At 38.0% G+C, this 21,258-nt stretch overlaps 1 protein-coding gene and 1 long non-coding RNA gene across 3 annotated transcripts in view; one reads left to right on the top strand and one right to left on the bottom strand.

Moving 5' to 3' along the window:
- The window catches only part of LOC133611298 (uncharacterized), a 67,118-nt gene that overhangs the window by 16,724 nt on the left and 29,136 nt on the right, over positions 1-21,258 (top strand). The window contains exon 3 of one of the 2 annotated variants that reach the window (XR_009815980.1): positions 14,496-14,541. This is a non-coding gene — a long non-coding RNA (uncharacterized lncRNA). Of the gene's footprint in view, positions 1-14,495; positions 14,596-21,258 lie in introns of those variants that run through there. The other variant, XR_009815979.1, reaches the window with a different exon arrangement.
- gnrh3 (gonadotropin-releasing hormone 3) lies at positions 14,615-19,658 on the bottom strand. Its single transcript, XM_061967991.1, has 3 exons — positions 18,798-19,658; positions 15,043-15,123; positions 14,615-14,763 (listed from the first exon to the last, which is right to left on the bottom strand). Exons 1-3 carry the CDS (start codon positions 18,924-18,926, stop codon positions 14,710-14,712), a joined length of 264 nt encoding a protein of 87 aa, XP_061823975.1. The 5' UTR covers positions 18,927-19,658; the 3' UTR covers positions 14,615-14,709.

Raw genomic sequence — 21,258 nt, 5'->3', positions numbered from 1 at the left:
CAACAGTTGACGACTTTTGTTCTGGCTCGGTACCTGTTAGCTTCCACGCTAATCTTCCTTAGTTTTTTACCTTCTAGCTCCCATGCTAGCTCTTTTAGTTTTTGCCTTATGTGCTATGAGCACCCTTTTCTTTGTTCCAGTATAATTTATTCCGGTAAATAAATCATTTCTTTTACCTTCACGCTGTGTCCGAAGTCCGTTGCATCCTGGGAGAACGAAACCCTGCATCACCATGCGCCCCGGTCGTCACAGTACGAAGCAAGCAAGAAGTTCTTTCGCATCGGACATGGCGGAGGTAGATGAAGGTGCGTGGATGGTCCTCCGAGCGATGGAAGCAGAGACGCTCCGCTGTTCTCCAGATGAGGAGATGATATGGGGACCTGGAGGTGTTCTGGTCCCGATCGACTCCATCTGGCCCGGGGAGGTCCGCTCTCAGCCCGCTCGCACGCGTCAGCGAAGGCGGAAGTCCCACAAAACGGCTTCAGCTCGCGACAGAGACGCGCCACCCCCGCAATTCTTCCCTCCGGAACACAGCCAAGCAGCCCAGGATTCCTCTCCGCCGATGTTTGGTAATCCCATCACTCACTTTGCCAAACAGTTCACTGATTGGGCTGTCAGTCAGCTGGAGACCCGCGCGAATGACGTCATCCCGTCCACTGGTGATGACGTCATAGACGAAGACATTTTTTTAAATTCAGTCAACTCTTTCTGTCAGCCGCCTCCAAATGACTTTAATTCAACAATTAAATACTATCAGGACATTTTTGTTAATTATAAGTCTAGTCAGTACCAGTCACATTCTGGTTTTCAAGCCCCACCCCCTATGGCTCAAGCTCCGCCCACTCCTCTGTTTTCTCCCTCCTGGTCGTCCCTACAGTCCACTATTGAAGAGCAGAATAGACAATTTGGACAATCAAAAGGGGAGGAGCCTACCCACCTCCTCACCTCCTCCCTCCCACCCCTAAAGACTTTTCCAGACTGCACAAGACGCGTCTGGGATCCGCTTCTTGAGGGGGGGGCTAGTACTGGGTGCCTTGCTAGTGGGCGGGCACAGCTGCGCCCAGCCAAGCCCAAAACTCCATGCCGGCCTCCGCCACCAGACATTCGCTATGCTAAGCCGCAACCCCCGGCCAGGCCACCTCCGCCAAAGTCACGCCCAGCACCTGCTCCAAGTCTGGTTCCCACACCAGCACCGACTCCAAGTCTGGTTTCCGCACCAGCACCTGTTTCCACGACAACGACAGCCCGGACGCCTGCCACTCTGACGCCACCATCAACCCTGGTGGTCCTGCAAACACCATCCTCTCCACCTCCTGCTCCATCGCTGCAAAGCACACGAGACCCCGCAGAGACCGACCAAGTAAAAAGGGCATTGCACCAACAGGCCAAACAACTTGGACAACAGGAGGAACAGTTTGGCGTTCTTGGGGCTTGCGTCAATGCCATGGCGGAACGCCAAGACGCCCGCCTTGATGTTTTGGAGAGACAGCTGGGCAGTATACTCTCCGCGCTGCAGGTGATGATTCCCCCTATGGCCAACCCAGCAGTCCAGCTGAGACATCCACCACCCGCAGATACTCCGTTGCCTGCTCCGCCTCTGGCTCCGCCCACGCCGACAGACGAGCCGCCTGCTCCGCCTCTGGCTCCGCCCACGCCGACAGACGAGCCGCCTGCTCCGCCTCTGGCTCCGCCCACGCCGACAGACGAGCCGCCTGCTCCGCCTCTGGCTCCGCCCACGCCGACAGACGAGCCGCCTGCTCCGCCTCTGGCTCCGCCCACGCCGACAGCGCCGACGCTTCCTGTTTCCACGGCGACGACGCTTTCTGTTTCCACGGCGACGACGCTTCCTGTTTCCACGGCGACGACGACGCTTCCTGTTTCCACGGCGACGACGACGCTTCCTGTTTCCACGGCGACGACGACGCTTCCTGTTTCCACGGCGACGACGACGCTTCCTGTTTCCACGGCGACGACGACGCCTCCTGTTTCCACGGCGACGACGACGCTTCCTGTTTCCACGGCGACGACGACGCTTCCTCCTGTTTCCACGGCGACGACGACGCTTCCTCCTGCTTCCACGGCGACGACGACGCTTCCTCCTGTTTCCACGGCGACGACGACGCTTCCTCCTGCTTCCACGGTGACGTCTGCTCTCTCCTCGTCGTCTCAGCGACCTCGGGTGGTCTGGCGGCGCAAGCGGCGCTCTCGGAGGTTAGAGTATGGACTTTTCCAGACTGCACAAGACGCGTCTGGGATCCGCTTCTTGAGGGGGGGGCTAGTACTGGGTGCCTTGCTAGTGGGCGGGCACAGCTGCGCCCAGCCAAGCCCAAAACTCCATGCCGGCCTCCGCCACCAGACATTCGCTATGCTAAGCCGCAACCCCCGGCCAGGCCACCTCCGCCAAAGTCACGCCCAGCAGTGGCGCAAACAACAGCGACACCCGAGACGTAGTCGCAGAACTCTCCGGCTGCTGAACTTCTGGCGCCACTCACGCCCACCTTCTCGGCAGCCACAAATGTGGCCTTTCCGTGGTCGCCCGCCTCGCCTCCGGCAGTGGCGTTCCATTCGCCGCCGCCACCTGACTCGTCCCCGGTGGATTCGGGGACATGTGACCTGGCGACCCTCCGCCAAATCCTCCCTCCACCCTCCCTTGACTCTTGAACTTTGTTATAGTTGGGGGGGTTTTAGTTTTTCTAGGGGACATCTGGAATCTGTCCCTTAAGGGGGGGGTACTGTTATGATCTGCTGCCCGGATCATATTTTCTGTTTACGTTTTCAAGATACTTGTGTTTTTGATTAGTTTTGGACTCCTTGAGTGCCTGTTTTGTACACCTGAGTTTGTTGCCATGGCTGCTTATTATTTTCACCTGCCGCGTTTGTTCCCGACACGCACCTGTTTGTCATCACTGACATTATTATTTAAGCCTGTCCTCCCTGTCATTCGTTCTTGCTTCGTAGTTTGTTTTCATGCAACAGTTGACGACTTTTGTTCTGGCTCGGTACCTGTTAGCTTCCACGCTAATCTTCCTTAGTTTTTTACCTTCTAGCTCCCATGCTAGCTCTTTTAGTTTTTGCCTTATGTGCTATGAGCACCCTTTTCTTTGTTCCAGTATAATTTATTCCGGTAAATAAATCGTTTCTTTTACCTTCACGCTGTGTCCGAAGTCCGTTGCATCCTGGGAGAACGAAACCCTGCATCACCATGCGCCCCGGTCGTCACAAGTACACCTCTGCATAACATTGTATACTTACTAACATTTATAAAAAGTATCTATAAAATTGTTATAAGTACACCTCTGCATAACATTGTATACTTACTAACATTTATAAATAGTACCATTTGTCTATAAAATTGTTATAAGTACACCTCTGCATAACATTGTATACTTACTAACATTTATAAAAAGTATCATTTGTCTATAAAATTGTTATAAGTACACCTCTGCATAACATTGTATACTTACTAACATTTATAAAAAGTATCATTTGTCTATAAAATTGTTATAAGTACACCTCTGCATAACATTGTATACTTACTAACATTTATAAATAGTATCATTTGTCTATAAAATTGTTATAAGTGCACCTCTGCATAACATTGTGTACTAACTAACATTTACAAATAGTATCTTTTGTCTATAAAATTGTTATAAGTACACCTCTGCATAACATTGTATACTTACTAACATTTATAAATGGTACCATTTGTGTATAGAATTTTTATAAGTACACCTCTGCATAACATTGTATACTTACTAACATTTATAAAAAGTATCATTTGTCTATAAAATTGTTATAAGTACACCTCTGCATAACATTGTATACTTACTAACATTTATAAATAGTATCATTTGTCTATAAAATTGTTATAAGTACACCTCTGCATAACATTGTATACTTACTAACATTTATAAAAAGTATCATTTGTCTATAAAATTGTTATAAGTACACCTCTGCATAACATTGTATACTTACTAACATTTATAAATAGTATCATTTGTCTATAAAATTGTTATAAGTGCACCTCTGCATAACATTGTGTACTAACTAACATTTACAAATAGTATCTTTTGTCTATAAAATTGTTATAAGTACACCTCTGCATAACATTGTATACTTACTAACATTTATAAATGGTACCATTTGTGTATAGAATTTTTATAAGTACACCTCTGCATAACATTGTATACTTACTAACATTTATAAAAAGTATCATTTGTCTATAAAATTGTTATAAGTACACCTCTGCATAACATTGTATACTTACTAACATTTATAAATAGTGCCATTTGTCTATAAAATTGTTATAAGTACACCTCTGCATAACATTGTGTACTTACTACATTTATAAATAGTACCATTTGTCTATAAAATTGTTATAAGTACACCTCTGCATAACATTGTATACTTACTAACATTTATAAAAAGTATCATTTGTCTATACAATTGTTATAAGTACACCTCTGCATAACATTGTATACTTACTAACATTTATAAATAGTATCATTTGTCTATAAAATTGTTATAAGTGCACCTCTGCATAACATTGTGTACTAACTAACATTTACGAATAGTATCTTTTGTCTATAAAATTGTTATAAGTACACCTCTGCATAACATTGTATACTTACTAACATTTATAAAAAGTATAATTTGTCTATAAAATTGTTATAAGTACACCTCTGCATAACATTGTATACTTACTAACATTTATAAAAAGTATCATTTGTCTATAAAATTGTTATAAGTGCACCTCTGCATAACATTGTGTACTAACTAACATTTATAAATAGTACCATTTGTCTATGCAATTGTTATAAGTACACTGCCACATAACATTGTGTTCTTACTAATGTTTATAAATAGTATCATTTGTCTATAAACTTGTTATAAGTACACCTCTGCATAACATTGTATACTTACTAACATTTATAAAAAGTATCATTTGTCTATAAAATTGTTATAAGTACACCTCAGCATAACATTGTGTACTAACTAACATTTATAAATAGTATCATTTGTCTATTAAATTGTTAAAAGTACACCTCTGCATAACATTGTATACCTACTAACATTTATAAATAGTATCATTTGTCTATAAAATTGTTATGAGTACACCTCCGCATAACATTGTATACTTACTAACATTTATAAATAGTATAATTTGTCTATAAACTTGTTATAAGTACACCTCTGCATAACATTGTGTACTAACTAACATTTATAAATAGTATAATTTGTCTATAAACTTGTTATAAGTACACCTCTGCATAACATTGTATACTTACTAACATTTATAAATGGTACCATTTGTCTATAAAATTGTTATAAGTACACCTCTGCATAACATTGTATGCTTACTAACATTTATAAAAAGTATCATTCGTCTATAAAATTGTTATAAGTACACCTCTGCATAACATTGTATACTTACTAACATTTATAAATGGTACCATTTGTCTATAACATTGTTATAAGTACACCTCTGCATAACATTGTATACTTACTAACATTTATAAATAGTATCATTTGTCTATAGAATTGTTATAAGTACACCTCTGCATAACATTGTATACTTTCTAACATTTATAAATAGTACCATTTGTCTATAAAATTGTTATAAGTACACCTCTGCATAACATTGTATACTTACTAACATTTATAAAAAGTATAATTTGTCTATAAAATTGTTATAAGTGCACCTCTGCATAACATTGTGTACTAACTAACATTTACAAATAGTATCATTTGTCTATACAATTGTTATAAGTACACCGCCACATAACATTGTGTACTTACTAACGTTTATAAATAGTATCTTTTGTCTACAAAATTGTTATGAGTACACCTCTGCATAACATTGTATAATTACTAACATTTATAAACAGTATAATTTGTCTATAAACTTGTTATAAGTACACCTCTGCATAACATTGTATACTTACTAACATTTATAAATAGTACCATTTGTCTATAAACTTGTTATAAGTACACCTCTGCATAACATTGTATACTTACTAACATTTATAAATAGTATCATTTGTCTATAGAATTGTTATAAGTACACCTCTGCATAACATTGTATACTTACTAACAAATGATTCCCGGGCGTGGCCACCACTGCTGCCCACTGCTCACCTCACCTCCCAGGGGGTGATCAAGGGTGATGGGTCAAATGCAGAGAATAATTTCGCCATACCTAGTGTGTGTGTGTGAGACAATCATTGGTACTTTAACTTTAACTTAATTTATAAATAGTATCATTTGTCTCATTTGTGTTACTGTCACGTGTGCGAATAAAGTCGTAAAATTACAAGGGAAAAAAAGAAGAGAATAAAACTGCCATTTAAAAAAAAAAAAAAATCGTAACTTGAACTTAATTTTGTCCAATACATTGTGGTCATGTATAGGAATACATTTGTAATATTACGATTTACGAAGAAAGTATATATGTAATGTAGTAACATTTATAATTACGTTTAATATTGATGTATTTTGAGCATTTTAAGCAAATAGCAGCGCGTTAATTTCAAAAAAGCATCACAATGTTTGATTTTTCCTTCCAACATCCAACACTGATTATTACTCACTGCAGACAACAAACATAATATAAACATAATAAAACATCACTTACTGTACAATGTCTGCTGTCTCTAGGAAGGCGACTGTTAGAATGTTGATATATTTCCTTTGAGATGAAGAATTGCTCATAATCCTCTTGAAGAAAAAAGGGAGTGCAACGAACGTTTTTAAAAAAAAAATCTTTTTCGCCGGGTGTAAATTGGCTGTCAAAGTGTACCAATTTGTCAGATTATGTCCACATTGTTTTACTACCCAGGTGGGAGGCGTGACTTCAAATCTACAATTTTTTTTATTTTTTTTATTTTACAGTAATATGCTGTAAAGAACACCGTAAAATTTATTGTCATTTTTTTATTAATTTGATAGGTAGTTTGCTGTAAAGTGAAGTATTTTTATTTAGACAAAAACATTTTTGGAAAGTATGATAATATACTGTATTATTTGTTGCAATATTGGATATTATTAAAGTTGAAAAGGTATGCAATTTCAAGCAGTACATATATTTCTTTCAGTCAAAATAAAAATAAAATCAGTGAGAAAATATGAAGTACTTTATTGATACATATCATTTCCAGGTGTTTGCGGGCCAGATAAAATGATGTCGCGGGCCAGTTCTGTTTTGAGTTTGACAACAATATGATTTGCCTGAGTGGCTGGACAGGACAAAAAACAAAAAAAAGTTAAAATTTCCATAAAGAAACGGTCCTATTATTTAAAAAAAAAAAACTGGCTTTATTACGATTATAAACCTACTATCACGTCAATTTGTCAATCACTATTTTATTGTTTTTGTTGTGTTCCTCAAGTGTAAAAATGTTCACCGATAACTTTCTGTCATGTCTGTGTGATCATGTTTTTGTTTTGGTCATGTACGGTTTTGTTTTTGGACCTTTTGTGCACTTTTGTTTTGTCACCATAGCAACCATTAGTCACGTCACGCACCTGTTTCACGTTTTGAGTGACGCACCTGTTTTCGTTAATCATGTCTGTAGTATTTAAGTTCATTGTTTTCAGTTTGTCTTTCTGGTGACATCTCACATTTATGCTCTGTACATTCCTGACACTTGTTTTCATGTCCATCATTCATGCTGCTACTTTTGTCCAAGCCAAGTAAGTTTTTGTTTATTAATGCTATAGTATTTTGGTTTCATAGTTTGTTCTCCGCCACTGTGCGCGCTTTTCGCTTTTTTTAAATATATTAAATAAATCATTTACTCACATTCCCGTCTCGCCCGAGCCAACTTTCCGTTGCATTCCGGAAAAGCATACACCCAGGACCAAGTCATGACACTTTCCCTATCAAGTCCAACAAAGTTACGTACATGTGTCATCTCTAAAGGGAGCACATACAAAGAATGATTAGGATACATTTAGGCAATATAATATGCAATAATATAACAGGATATGTATAATGTTATATATAACAAATATACAAACAAATGTACATGGACTATTAAAGCAGGGGTGGGGCGTGTCTGTGTTTACTAACAAGACATCATGGCGAAGCCGAAGCCGAGTTCCTTAACATGGAGATATTCTCACTACTTTTCTTTTGTCGACCACAAAGAAGAGAACATTTTAGTTAAATGTAAGTTGTGTCTTGGATCAAAGATCCGCTCGGGATGGTCTCCTGCTGGCCCCACTATGGACTGGAATCTCACTATTATGTTAGATCCACTATGGACTGGACTCTCACTATTATGTTAGATCCACTATGGACTGGACTGTCACTATTATGTTAGATCCACTATGGACTGGACTCTCACACTATTATGTTAGATCCACTATGGACTGGACTCTCACTATTATGTTAGATCCACTATGGACTGGACTCTCACTATTATGTTAGATCCACTATGGACTGGACTCTCACACTATTATGTCAGATCCACTATGGACTGGACTCTCACTATTATGTTAGATCCACTATGGACTGGACTCTCACTATTATGTTAGATCCACTATGGACTGGACTCTCACTATTATGTTAGATCCACTATGGACTGGACTCTCACTATTATGTTAGATCCACTATGGACTGGACTCTCACACTATTATGTTAGCTCCACTATGGACTGGACTCTCACAATATTATGTTAGATCCACTATGGACTGGACTCTCACTATTATGTTAGATCCACTATGGACTGGACTCACACTATTATGTTAGATCCACTATGGACTGGACTCTCACACTATTATGTTAGATCCACTATGGACTGGACTCTCACTATTATGTTAGATCCACTATGGACTGGACTCTCACTATTATGTTAGATCCACTATGGACTGGACTCTTACTATTATTTTAGATCTACTATGGACTGGACTCTCACTACTATGTTAGATCCACTATGGACTGGACTCTCACACTATTAAGTTAGATCCACTATGGACTGGACTCCCACAATATTATGCTAGATCCACTATGGACTGGACTCTCACACTATTATGTTAGATCCACTATGGACTGGACTCTCACACTATTATGTTAGATCCACTATGGACTGGACTCTCACACTATTATGTTAGATCCACTATGGACTGGACTCTCACTATTATGTTAGATCCACTATCGACTGGACTCTCACACTATTATGTTAGATCCACTATGGACTGGACTCTCACAATATTATGTTAGATCCACTATGGACTGGACTCTCACTATTATGTTAGATCCACTATGGACTGGACTCTCACACTATTATGTTAGATCCACTATGGACTGGACTCTCACACTATTATGTTAGATCCACTATGGACTGGACTCTCACACTATTATGTTAGATCCACTATGGACTGGACTCTCACTATTATGTTAGATCCACTATGGACTGGACTCTCACACTATTATGTTAGATCCACTATGGACTAGACTCTTACTATTATGTTAGATCCACTATGGACTAGACTCTTACTATTATGTTAGATCCACTATGGACTGGACTCGCACTATTATGTTAGATGCACTATGGACTGGACTCTCACTATTATGTTAGATCCACTATGGACTGGACTCTCACTATTATGTTAGATCCACTATGGACTGGACTCTCACTATTATGTTAGATCCACTATGGACTGGACTCTCACTATTATGTTAGATCCACTATGGACTGGACTCTCACTATTATGTTAGATCCACTATGGACTGGACTCTCACTATTATGTTAGATCCACTATGGACTGGACTCTCACACTATTATGTTAGATCCACTATGGACTGGACTCTCACACTATTATGTTAGATCCACTATGGACTGGACTCTCACACTATTATGTTAGATTTACTATGGACTGGACTCTCACACTATTATGTCAGATCCACTATGGACTGGACTCTCACTATTATGTTAGATCCACTATGGACTGGACTCTCACACTATTATGTCAGATCCACTATGGACTGGACTTTCACAATATTATGTTAGATCCTCTATGGACTGGACTCTCACACTATTATGTTAGATCCACTATGGACTGGACTCTCACTATTATGTTAGATCCACTATGGACTGGACTCTCACACTATTATGTTAGATCCACTATGGACTGGACTCTCACTATTATGTTAGATCCACTATGGACTGGACTCTCACTATTATGTTAGATCCACTATGGACTGGACTCTCACACTATTATGTCAGATCCACTATGGACTGGACTTTCACAATATTATGTTAGATCCTCTATGGACTGGACTCTCACACTATTATGTTAGATCCACTATGGACTGGACTCTCACTATTATGTTAGATCCACTATGGACTGGACTCTCACACTATTATGTCAGATCCACTATGGACTGGACTTTCACAATATTATGTTAGATCCTCTATGGACTGGACTCTCACACTATTATGTTAGATCCACTATGGACTGGACTCTCACTATTATGTTAGATCCACTATGGACTGGACTCTCACTATTATGTTAGATCCACTATGGACTGGACTCTCACACTATTATGTCAGATCCACTATGGACTGGACTTTCACAATATTATGTTAGATCCTCTATGGACTGGACTCTCACACTATTATGTTAGATCCACTATGGACTGGACTCTCACACTATTATGTTAGATCCACTATGGACTGGACTCTCACACTATTATGTTAGATCCACTATGGACTGGACTCTCACACTATTATGTTAGATCCACTATGGACTGGACTCTCACACTATTATGTTAGATCCACTATGGACTGGACTCTCACACTATTATGTTAGATCCACTATGGACTGGACTCTCACACTATTATGTTAGATCCACTATGGACTGGACTCTCACACTATTATGTTAGATCCACTATGGACTGGACTCTCACACTATTATGTTAGATCCACTATGGACTGGACTCTCACACTATTATGTTAGATCCACTATGGACTGGACTCTCACAATATTATGCTAGATCCACTCGACGTCCATTGCACCGGTCGCCACCAGCAGAAATCATTAAAAAACGAAACTCAGTTGACAGTAAAAAGTTGTTGTCACAATTTTTGGATATGACTTTAAAGCATAACCCAGCATGCATCAATATAGCTCTTGTCTCAAAGTAGGTGTACTGTCAACACCTGTCACATCACTCCCTGACATATTTGGACTTGTTTGCTGTTTTCCTAAAGTTCTTGTCTTGCGCTCCTATTTTGATGGCTTTTTCTCTTTTTTTTGTCATTTTCCTGTGGCAGTTTCATGTCTTCCTTTGAGCGATATTCCCCGCATCTACTTTGTTTTAGCAATCAAGAATATTTCAGTTGTTTTCATCCTTCTTTGTGGGGACATTGTTGATTGTCGTGTCATGTTCGGATATACTTTGTGGACGCCGTCTTTGCTCCACAGTAAGTCTTTGCTGTCGTCCAGCATTCTGTTTTTGTTTACTTTGTAGCCAGTTCAGTTGTAGTTGTCGTTGTTGCAATTGTTGGATATGACTTTAAAGCATAACCAAGCATGCATCAATATAGCTCTTGTCTCAAAGTAGGTGTACTGTCACCACCTGTCACATCACACTGTGACTTATTTGGACTTTTTTTTGCTGTTTTCCTGTGTGTAGTGTTTTAGTTCTTGTCTTGCGCTCCAATTTTGGTGGCTTTTTCTCTTTTTTCTGTATTTTCATGTAGCAGTTTGAGCAATATTTCCCGCATCTACTTTGTTTTAGCAATCAAGAATATTTCAGTTGTTTTTATCCTTCTTTGTGGGGACATTGTTGATTGTCGTGTCATGTTCGGATATACATTGTGGACGCCGTCTTTGCTCCACAGTAAGTCTTTGCTCCACAGTAAGTCTTTGCTGTCGTCCAGCATTCTGTTTTTGTTTACTTTGTAGCCAGTTCAGTTGTAGTTGTCGTTGTTGCAATTGTTGGATATGACTTTTGAAGCATAACCAAGCATGCATCACTATAGCTCTTGTCTCAAAGTAGGTGTACTGTCACCACCTGTCACATCACACACTGACTTATTTGGACTTTTTTTGCTGTTTTCCTGTGTGTAGTGTTTTAGTTCTTGTCTTGCGCTCCTATTTTGATGGCTTTTTCTCTTTTTTTTGTCATTTTCCTGTGGCAGTTTCATGTCTTCCTTTGGGCGATATTCCCCGCATCTACTTTGTTTTAGCAAACAATAATATTTCTGTTGTTTTTATCCTTCTTTGTGGTGACATTGTTGATTGTCATGTCACGTTTTGATGTACATTTTGGACGCCGTCTTTGCTCCACAGTAAGTCTTTGCTGTCGTCCAGCATTCTGTTTTTGTTTACTTTGTAGCCAGTTCAGTTGTAGCTGTCGTTGCAATTGTTGGATATGACTTTAAAGCATAACCAAGCATGCATCAATATAGCTCTTGTCTCAAAGTAGGTGTACTGTCACCACCTGTCACATCACACTGTGACTTATTTGGACTTTGTTGCTGTTTTCCTGTGTGTAGTGTTTTAGTTCTTGTCTTGCGCTCCAATTTTGGTGGCTTTTTCTCTTTTTTCGGTATTTTCCTGTAGCAGTTTCATGTCTTCCTTTGAGCGATATTCCCCGCATCTACTTTGTTTTAGCAATCAAGAATATTTCAGTTGTTTTTATCCTTCGTTGTGGTGACATTGTTGATTGTCATGTCACGTTCGGATATACTTTGTGGACGTCGTCTTTGCTCCACAGTAAGTCTTTGCTGTCGTCCAGCATTCTGTTTTTGTTTACTTTGTAGCCAGTTCAGTTGTAGTTGTCGTTGTTGCAATTGTTGGATATGACTTTAAAGCATAACCAAGCATGCATCAATATAGCTCTTGTCTCAAAGTAGGTGTACTGTCACCACCTGTCACATCACACCGTGACTTATTTGGACTTTTTTGCTGTTTTCCTGTGTGTAGTGTTTTAGTTCTTGTCTTGCGCTCCTATTTTGATGGCTTTTTCTCTTTTTTTTGTCATTTTCCTGTGGCAGTTTCATGTCTTCGTTTGAGCGATATTCCCCGCATCTACTTTGTTTTAGCAATCAAGAATATTTCAGTTGTTTTTATCCTTCTTTGTGGGGACATTGTTGATTGTCATGTCACGTTCGGATGTACCTTGTCTTTGCTCCACAGTAAGTCTTTGCTGTCGTCCAGCATTCTGTTTTTGTTTACTTTGTAGCCAGTTCAGTTGTAGTTGTCGTTGTTGCAATTGTTGGATATGACTTTAAAGCATAACCAAGCATGCATCACTATAGCTCTTGTCTCAAAGTAGGTGTACTGTCACCACCTGTCACATCCCACTGTGACTTATTTTGACTTTTTTGCTGTTTTCCTGTGTGTAGTGTTTTAGTTCTTGTCTTGCACTCCAAATTTTGGTGGCTTTTTCTCTTTTTTCGGTATTTTCCTGTAGCAGTTTCATGTCTTCCTTTGAGCGATATTCCCCGCATCTACTTTGTTTTAGCAAACAATAATATTTCTGTTGTTTTTATCCTTCTTTGTGGTGACATTGTTGATTGTCATGTCACGTTTTGATGTACATTTTGGACGCCGTCTTTGCTCCACAGTAAGTCTTTGCTGTCGTCCAGCATTCTGTTTTTGTTTACTTTGTAGCCAGTTCAGTTGTAGTTGTCGTTGTCGCAATTGTTGGATATGACTTTAAAGCATAACCAAGCATGCATCACTATAGCTCTTGTCTCAAAGTAGGTGTACTGTCACCACCTGTCACATCACACCATGACTTATTTGGACTTTTTTGCTGTTTTCCTGTGTAGTGTTTTACTTCTTGTCTTGCGCTCCTATTTTGATGGCTTTTTCTCTTTTTTTTGTCATTTTCCTGTGGCAGTTTCATGTCTTCCTTTGAGCGATATTCCCTGCATCTACTTTGTTTTAGCAATCAAGAATATTTCAGTTGTTTTCATCCTTCTTTGTGGGGACATTGTTGATTGTCATGTCACGTTCGGATGTACTTTGTGGACGCCGTCTTTGCTCCACAGTAAGTCTTTGCTGTCGTCCAGAATTCTGTTTTTGTTTACTTTGTAGCCAGTTCAGTTGTAGTTTCGTTTTGCATAGCCTTCCCTAAGCTTCAATGCCTTTTCTTAGGGGCACTCACCTTTTGTTTATTTTTGGTTTAAGCATTAGATACCTTTTTACCTGCACACTGCCTCCCGCTGTTTCCGACATCTACAAAGCAATTAGCTACCGGCTGCCACCTACTGATATGGAAGAGTATTACACGGTTACTCTGCCGAGCTCTAGACAGCACCGACACTCAACAACAACACATCATTTGCAGACTATAATTACCGCTTTGCAAAAAACATTTTTAACCCAAATAAAGTGAAATTAGATAATCTCCCACGGCACACCAGACTAAAGCTGGTCGTGTCACAGCCTCGTCATCCTTGTCGGCCGCGGCTGCTTCACAAAAGGCAATTTTATCCACTTAAGAGGTGGTAATTTTTTTATTTTTTTTACACAGGTGATGAAGGTTTGATGACGGCGAGGCTTCAAATTGAATCAACACGGTGAGTTGATGAGAAAGTTTATTACAATTTCACATGGACTGAAAGGCTACAGACAAGTCTATAAATGACATCGGTGCAATAAATGTGTTAATTCGCGGGGAGGCCCTCGGGGGGGGATCCATCACGGCTGTCGATAATCATGTAAATTCTCATTCCCCCTTCAGCGCCTCACTTATAAGGGAACCTTTTCTTTCGCTCAAAATGACTGGAATCGTCGTCAATCTGCAGAGATGGGAATGAGATCCCTTTAATATTTCATTTAATCGCAGTGCGTCCGTCAACATTAAAGAAAAAAAAAAAAGCCGAAATGCTTTATTTAATGATGCAAAAAGACAGGGTAACATGAAATTGGGGGCGGGGGGGGGGAAATACAACAAAATGGGTAATTGAGCAGTTTGTGTATTGCCGCAGCTGCCGCGGAACACGGCGGCTGCGCCGTACATGAATATTGCACAATTGAGGGAGACGTCGGGCCATGAATTATGTACGACAAACACTTACGACATTGTATGGTCGACGTCTCTCATGGGTTTGGGCACTCGCCTCTTCTGGAAGGGACACCACACCCCCTGTACCCATCATCTAATAGCAGGGGAGGATAAGAAAACAAGTTGAAAACAAACAAAAAAAAACATTAATACGTAGACTTTTTGTCAGGAGTGAAGAAGAAATGAACAACGAGGACTGAGAAAAGTCAAGCAATGGCAGAATATCGCACGGCTCCCTCTTTAATGAGTTTTAAATCACATCTAAAAACATATTTTTACTCTTTCGCTTTTAAACCAGCATGAGAGTTATGCGATTTTAGTCTATTTTACTTTTTTTGATGTATTGTATGTATTCATTATTCTTTTATGGTAGTAGTAGTCATTTTATTTCAGAACCAGGGGGATCCATATCACAGAACTAAAAACATACAACGATAAAACCAAAATAAAAGAAATACAAGCAGAAATAAAAATAAATAAAAACTTGCATTAAAAAAAAAAAAAAAGTATAGTTATAGTTATATTATTGACTCTACTAGTATGTATGTCTCAATTTTTGTGCAGCACTTTGTGAAACTTCTATTGTTTTTGGAAATGTGCTATATAAATGAAGTGGATTGGATTGAGCATGAGAGTTGTGTGATTTTAGTCTATTTTACATTTTTTGATGTATTGTATGTATTCATTATTCTTTTATGGTAGTAGTAGTCATTTTATTTCAGAACCAGGGGGATCCATATCACAGAACTAAAAACATACAACGATAAAACCAAAAATAAAAGAAATACAAGCAGAAATAAAAATAAATAAAAACTTGTATTTAAAAAAAAACGTATAGTTATAGTAATATTATTGATTCTCCTAGTATGTATGTCTCAACTTCTATGCAGCACTTTGTGAAACTTCTATTGTTTTTGGAACTGTGCTATATAAATGAAGTGGACTGGATTGAGCATAAGAGTTGCGTGATTTTAGTCTATTTTACTTTTCTTGATGTATTGTATGTATTCATTATTCTTTTATGGTAGTAGTAGTCATTTTATTTCAGAACCAGGGGGATCCATATCACAGAAGAAAAAAAATACAACGATAAAACCAAAATAAAAGAAATACAAGCAGAAATACAAATAAATAAAAACTTGTATTTAAAAAAAAAAGAATACAAAGTATAGTTATAGTTATATTATTGACTCTCCTAGTATGTATGTCTCAATTTTTGTGCAGCACTTTGTGAAACTTCTATTGTTTTTGGAAATGTGCTATATAAATGAAGTGGATTGGATTGAGCATGAGAGTTGTGTGATTTTAGTCTATTTTCTTTTTCTTCGATATATTGTATGTATTCATTATTCTTTTATGGTAGTAGTAGTCATTTTATTTCAGAACCAGGGGGATCCATATCACAGAACTAAAAAAATACAACGATAAAACCAAAATAAAAGAAATACAAGCAGAAATACAAATAAATAAAAACTTGCATTTAAAAAAAAAAAAAAAAGTATAGTTATAGTTATATTATTGACTCTCCTAGTATGTATGTCTCAATTTTTGTGCAGCACTTTGTGAAACTTCTATTGGTTTTGGAACTGTGCTATATAAATGAAGTGGATTGGATTGAGCATATGCGTTGTGTGATTTTGGTCTATTTTACTTTTCTTGATGTTTTGTATGTATTCATTATTCTTTTGTGGTAGTAGTAGTCATTTTATTTCAGACCCAGGGGGATCCATATCACAGAACTAAAAACATACAACGATAAAACCAAAAATAAAAGAAATACAAGCAGAAATAAAAATAAATAAAAACTTGTATTTAAAAAAAAAAAAAAAAGTTTAGTTATAGTTATATTATTGACTCTCCTAGTATGTAAATGAAGTGGATTGGATTGAGCATGAGAGTTGTGTGATTTTAGTCTTTTAAAGTCATTTTGATAGTAAGCTATTATAGCTATTATAGACACTTACATCATCTGTTGTCTTCATTATAACACTTATATAAGACTTTTAAAGTCATTTTGATAGTAGGCTAATTTAGCTAATATAGACACTTACATCATGTGTTGTCTTCATTATAACACTTATATAAGACTTTTAAAGTCATTTTGATAGTAGGCTAATATAGACACTTACATCATGTGTTTGTCTTCATTATAACACTTATATACGACTTTTAAAGTCATTTTGATAGTAGGCTAATTTAGCTAATATAGACACTTACATCATGTGTTGTCTTCATTATAACACTTATATAAGACTTTTAAAGTCATTTTGATAGTAGGCTACTACAACTAATATAGACACTTACGTCATGTGTTGCCTTCATTATAACACGTATATAAGACTTTTGAAGTCATTTTGATAGTAGGCTAATACAGCTAATATAGGCACTTACATCATGTGTTGTCTTCATTATAGCACTTATATAAGACTTTAAAAGTCATTTTGATAGTAGGCTAATATAGACACTTACATCATGTGTTGCCTTCATTTTAACACTTATATAAGACTTTTAAAGTCATTTTTTGATAGTAGGCTAATATAGCTAATATAGACACTTACATCATGCATTGCCTTCATTATAACACTTATATAATACTTTTAAAGTAATTTTGATAGTAGGCTAATACAACTAATATAGACACTTACATCATGTGTTGTCTTCATTATAACACTTATACAAGACTTTAAAAGTAATTTTGATAGTATGCTAATATAGACACTTACATCATGTGTTTCCTTCATTATAACACTTACATAAGACGTTTAAAGTCATTTTGATAGTAGGCTAGTATAACTAATATAGACACTTACATCATGTGTTGTCTTCATTATAACACTTATATAATACTTTTAAAGTAATTTTGATAGTAGGCTAATACAACTAATATAGACACATCATGTGTTGTCTTCATTATAACACTTATACAAGACTTTAAAAGTAATTTTGATAGTATGCTAATATAGACACTTACATCATGTGTTTCCTTCATTATAACACTTACATAAGACGTTTAAAGTCATTTTGATAGTAGGCTAGTATAACTAATACAGACACTTACATCATGTTTTGCCTTCATTATAACACTTATATAAGACTTTTAAAGTCATTTTGATAGTAGGCTAATGTAACTAATATAGACACTTACATCATGTGTTGCCTTCATTATAACACTTATATAAGACTTTTAAAGTCATTTTGATAGTAGGCTAATATGGACACTTACATTATATGTTGTCTTCATTATAACACTTATATTTTTTTGCAGCTCGAGACAGATTTTTATTTCGTATTTTTGGTCCAATATGGCTCTTTCAACATTTTAGGTTACACAACCAAACTGCTTCCTATTATTGTCTAAATGTGTGTTAAAAAAATAATTAAAAAATTCAATTTTCAATTTATAACTAATGAAAATGATTCATTTATCGCGGTCATGTCCGGACGGACCATAATATTCACATTATGGCTTTATTTTATTTTTTTTGTCAGTGTGGCTTTAATAGTGTTTTGTGCTGTAAAATAAATAAATATATATATTTAAAAAAATATAAAAATATAAATAAATTAAAAACATTTTTTTTTTTCTTTAAACAATATATTATCTTAAATATTTTTGGGGCGGGAATATGGCAATATTCACCTTATAACTTTATTTTTTTACTCATTTTCCTTTTCAGTGTGGTTTTAACACCCCTTTGTACTGTAAAAAAAATAATGCAATATACTTAAACACTAAAAAAAAATAAAAAAAAATAAATCGGAACTCACCCTGATGGTTGCCTCCAGCTCCCCCACGCTCCTCTTCCCGCCCGGTAGCCAGCCGTAGGACCAGTGCTGCGCCAGGGCGCCCTGCAGCAGCAAGGCCAACAACAACACGTGCATTAGCGCTCGATCCATCTGAGCTGCGGAAAGAGAGAAGCGCTGATGAAAACCATCACCAACACAAACAGCAACTGGACTCCACTCACCTCCGTATTAGCCTCGTTAGCATCAAGCGGAGGGCGGGGTTTTTTTTTGTGGTTTTTATAGGTGCCGCCGTCAGGATTACAATCCCCTCTCCGCAGGTGTGACACACTAATGGGACGCAAAACGCCGCTAATGGAGGCGCCTGAGTGCTCCGAGAGGCCTCGTGTCGCTGCGAGGATTCAAGCAGCATGAGACCCGGCGACATGTTTGCGCTGGCGTGCACCTGTTAGGAGCCCGACAAAACACCGCCACCATTTCTCGCCATCTATTATTTATTGCAATCAACTTTTGTACAAGAGACTGGAAAAACAAGGTAGAAAGTTCCACAAAACACTTTTTGCAGCAAAGCCTCCAAGCTGTTACTATTCCTACGTATCGTAAATGCCAAAAACGGCCTCGCTGTGGCTGTAGGCAACCTTCTAATGTTATTTATATACCTCTGCATGCACTTTAAAATGCCACTACTCCGCTGTTGTTGTCAAAACTCCAACATGAAGTCTTGTTGTTTACAAACAACTCATCAGCGCTAGTAATAGTAAGCGTTTTGCTCCCTAGCGCTATTACAACATCGGTTCTATTGCGCGATATACGTACAATAAATATAGAACTATATGGTCCCAAATGCTTAAGCACTCCAAATCATACAATAATAACATAAACTTGAACATTTTGACGGGCCTGCTATCTGTGCCCCGGACCTCTGGCCGGGGGTCGCCGGAAGCCGCCGTGCTTTGTTGTCAGAATCTGTGAGTTTTAGGTGTAATTGTACAAAAAAAAGCTACAGAACTAGCCTAAAACGTTAGCATGCTAACAGTTAGCATGTCTCACATTTCAAGTAACACGGCTTCTGCGGAAATAGAGAAAAAAGTGTAAAATTTGATTTAAAAAAAGTTAGCACGCTTAAGTTAGCTTGCTAGCATGCTAACGTTAGCACACTAACAGTCAACAGCTGTCACACACCAAGTTATATGACTCTAGGTTGAACGGTTGCAAAATTAGCTCAAAAATCTAACACTTTAATGTTAGCATGCTAGCATGCTAACGTTAGCACACTAACAGTTAACAGCTGTCACGCACCAAGTTATATGACTCTAGGTTAAACGGTTGCAAAATTTGCTCAAAAAGCTAGCACTTTAATGTTAGCATGCTAACATAAACATGCTAAAAGTTAGCATATGTCACATACCAAGTTATATGACTGTAAGGTGCGTGGCTGTGTAATTAGAGAAAAAAACATAGCTAAAAAATAAGCACTTTAATGTTAGCCTGCTAGCATGCTAACGTTAGCACACTAACAGTTAACAGCTGTCACGCACCAAGTTATATGACTCTAGGTTAAACGTTTGCAAAATTTGCTCAAAAAGCTAGCACTTTAATGTTAGCATGCTAACATAAACATGCTAAAAGTTAGCATATGTCACATACCAAGTTATATGACTGTAAGGTACGTGGCTGTGTAATTAGAGAAAAAAAACGTAGTTAGCTAAAAAATTAGCACTTTAATGCTAGCGTGCTAGCATACTAATGTTAGCACACTAACAGTTAACAGCTGCCACACACCACGTTATATAAGTCTAAGTTGAACCGTTGCAAAATGAGCTCAAAAAGCTAGCACTTTGATGTTAGCATGCTAACATAAACATGCTAACAGTTAGCATGTGTCACATACCAAGTTATATGGCTGTAAGGTGCGTGGCTGTGTAATTAGAGAAAAAAACGTAGTTAGCTAAAAAATTAGCACTTTAACGCTAGCGTGCTAGCATACTAATGTTAGCACACTAACAGTTAACAGCTGCCACACACCACGTTATATGACTCTAGGTTGAACCGTTGCAAAATGAGCTCAAAAAGCGAGCACTTTGATGTTAGCATGCTAACAGTTAACATGTGTCACATACCAAGTTATATGGCTGTAAGGTGTGTGGCTGTGTAATTAGAGAAAAAAACGTAAAAATAGCTAAAAAGTTAGCACTTTAATGTTAGCATGCTAGCATGCTAAAGTTAGCACACTAACAGTTAACAGCTGCCACACACCAAGTTATATGACTCTAGGTTGAACCGTTGCAAAATGAGCTCAAAAAGCTAGCACTTTGATGCTAGCATGCTAACATAAACATGCTAACAGTTAGCATGTGTCACATACCAAGTTACATGGCTGTAAGGTGTGTGGCTGTGTAATTAGAGAAAAAAACGTAAAAATAGCTAAAAAGTTAGCACTTTAATGTTAGCATGCTAAAGTTAGCACACTAACAGTTAACAGCTG

The sequence above is a fragment of the Nerophis lumbriciformis genome, linkage group LG02, assembly GCF_033978685.3.
Source record: "Nerophis lumbriciformis linkage group LG02, RoL_Nlum_v2.1, whole genome shotgun sequence".
NCBI classification, from domain to species: Eukaryota; Metazoa; Chordata; class Actinopteri; order Syngnathiformes; family Syngnathidae; genus Nerophis; species Nerophis lumbriciformis.
The sequence above is the reverse complement of the archived record's forward strand: the minus strand, read 5'-3'. Positions and strand labels throughout refer to the sequence as shown.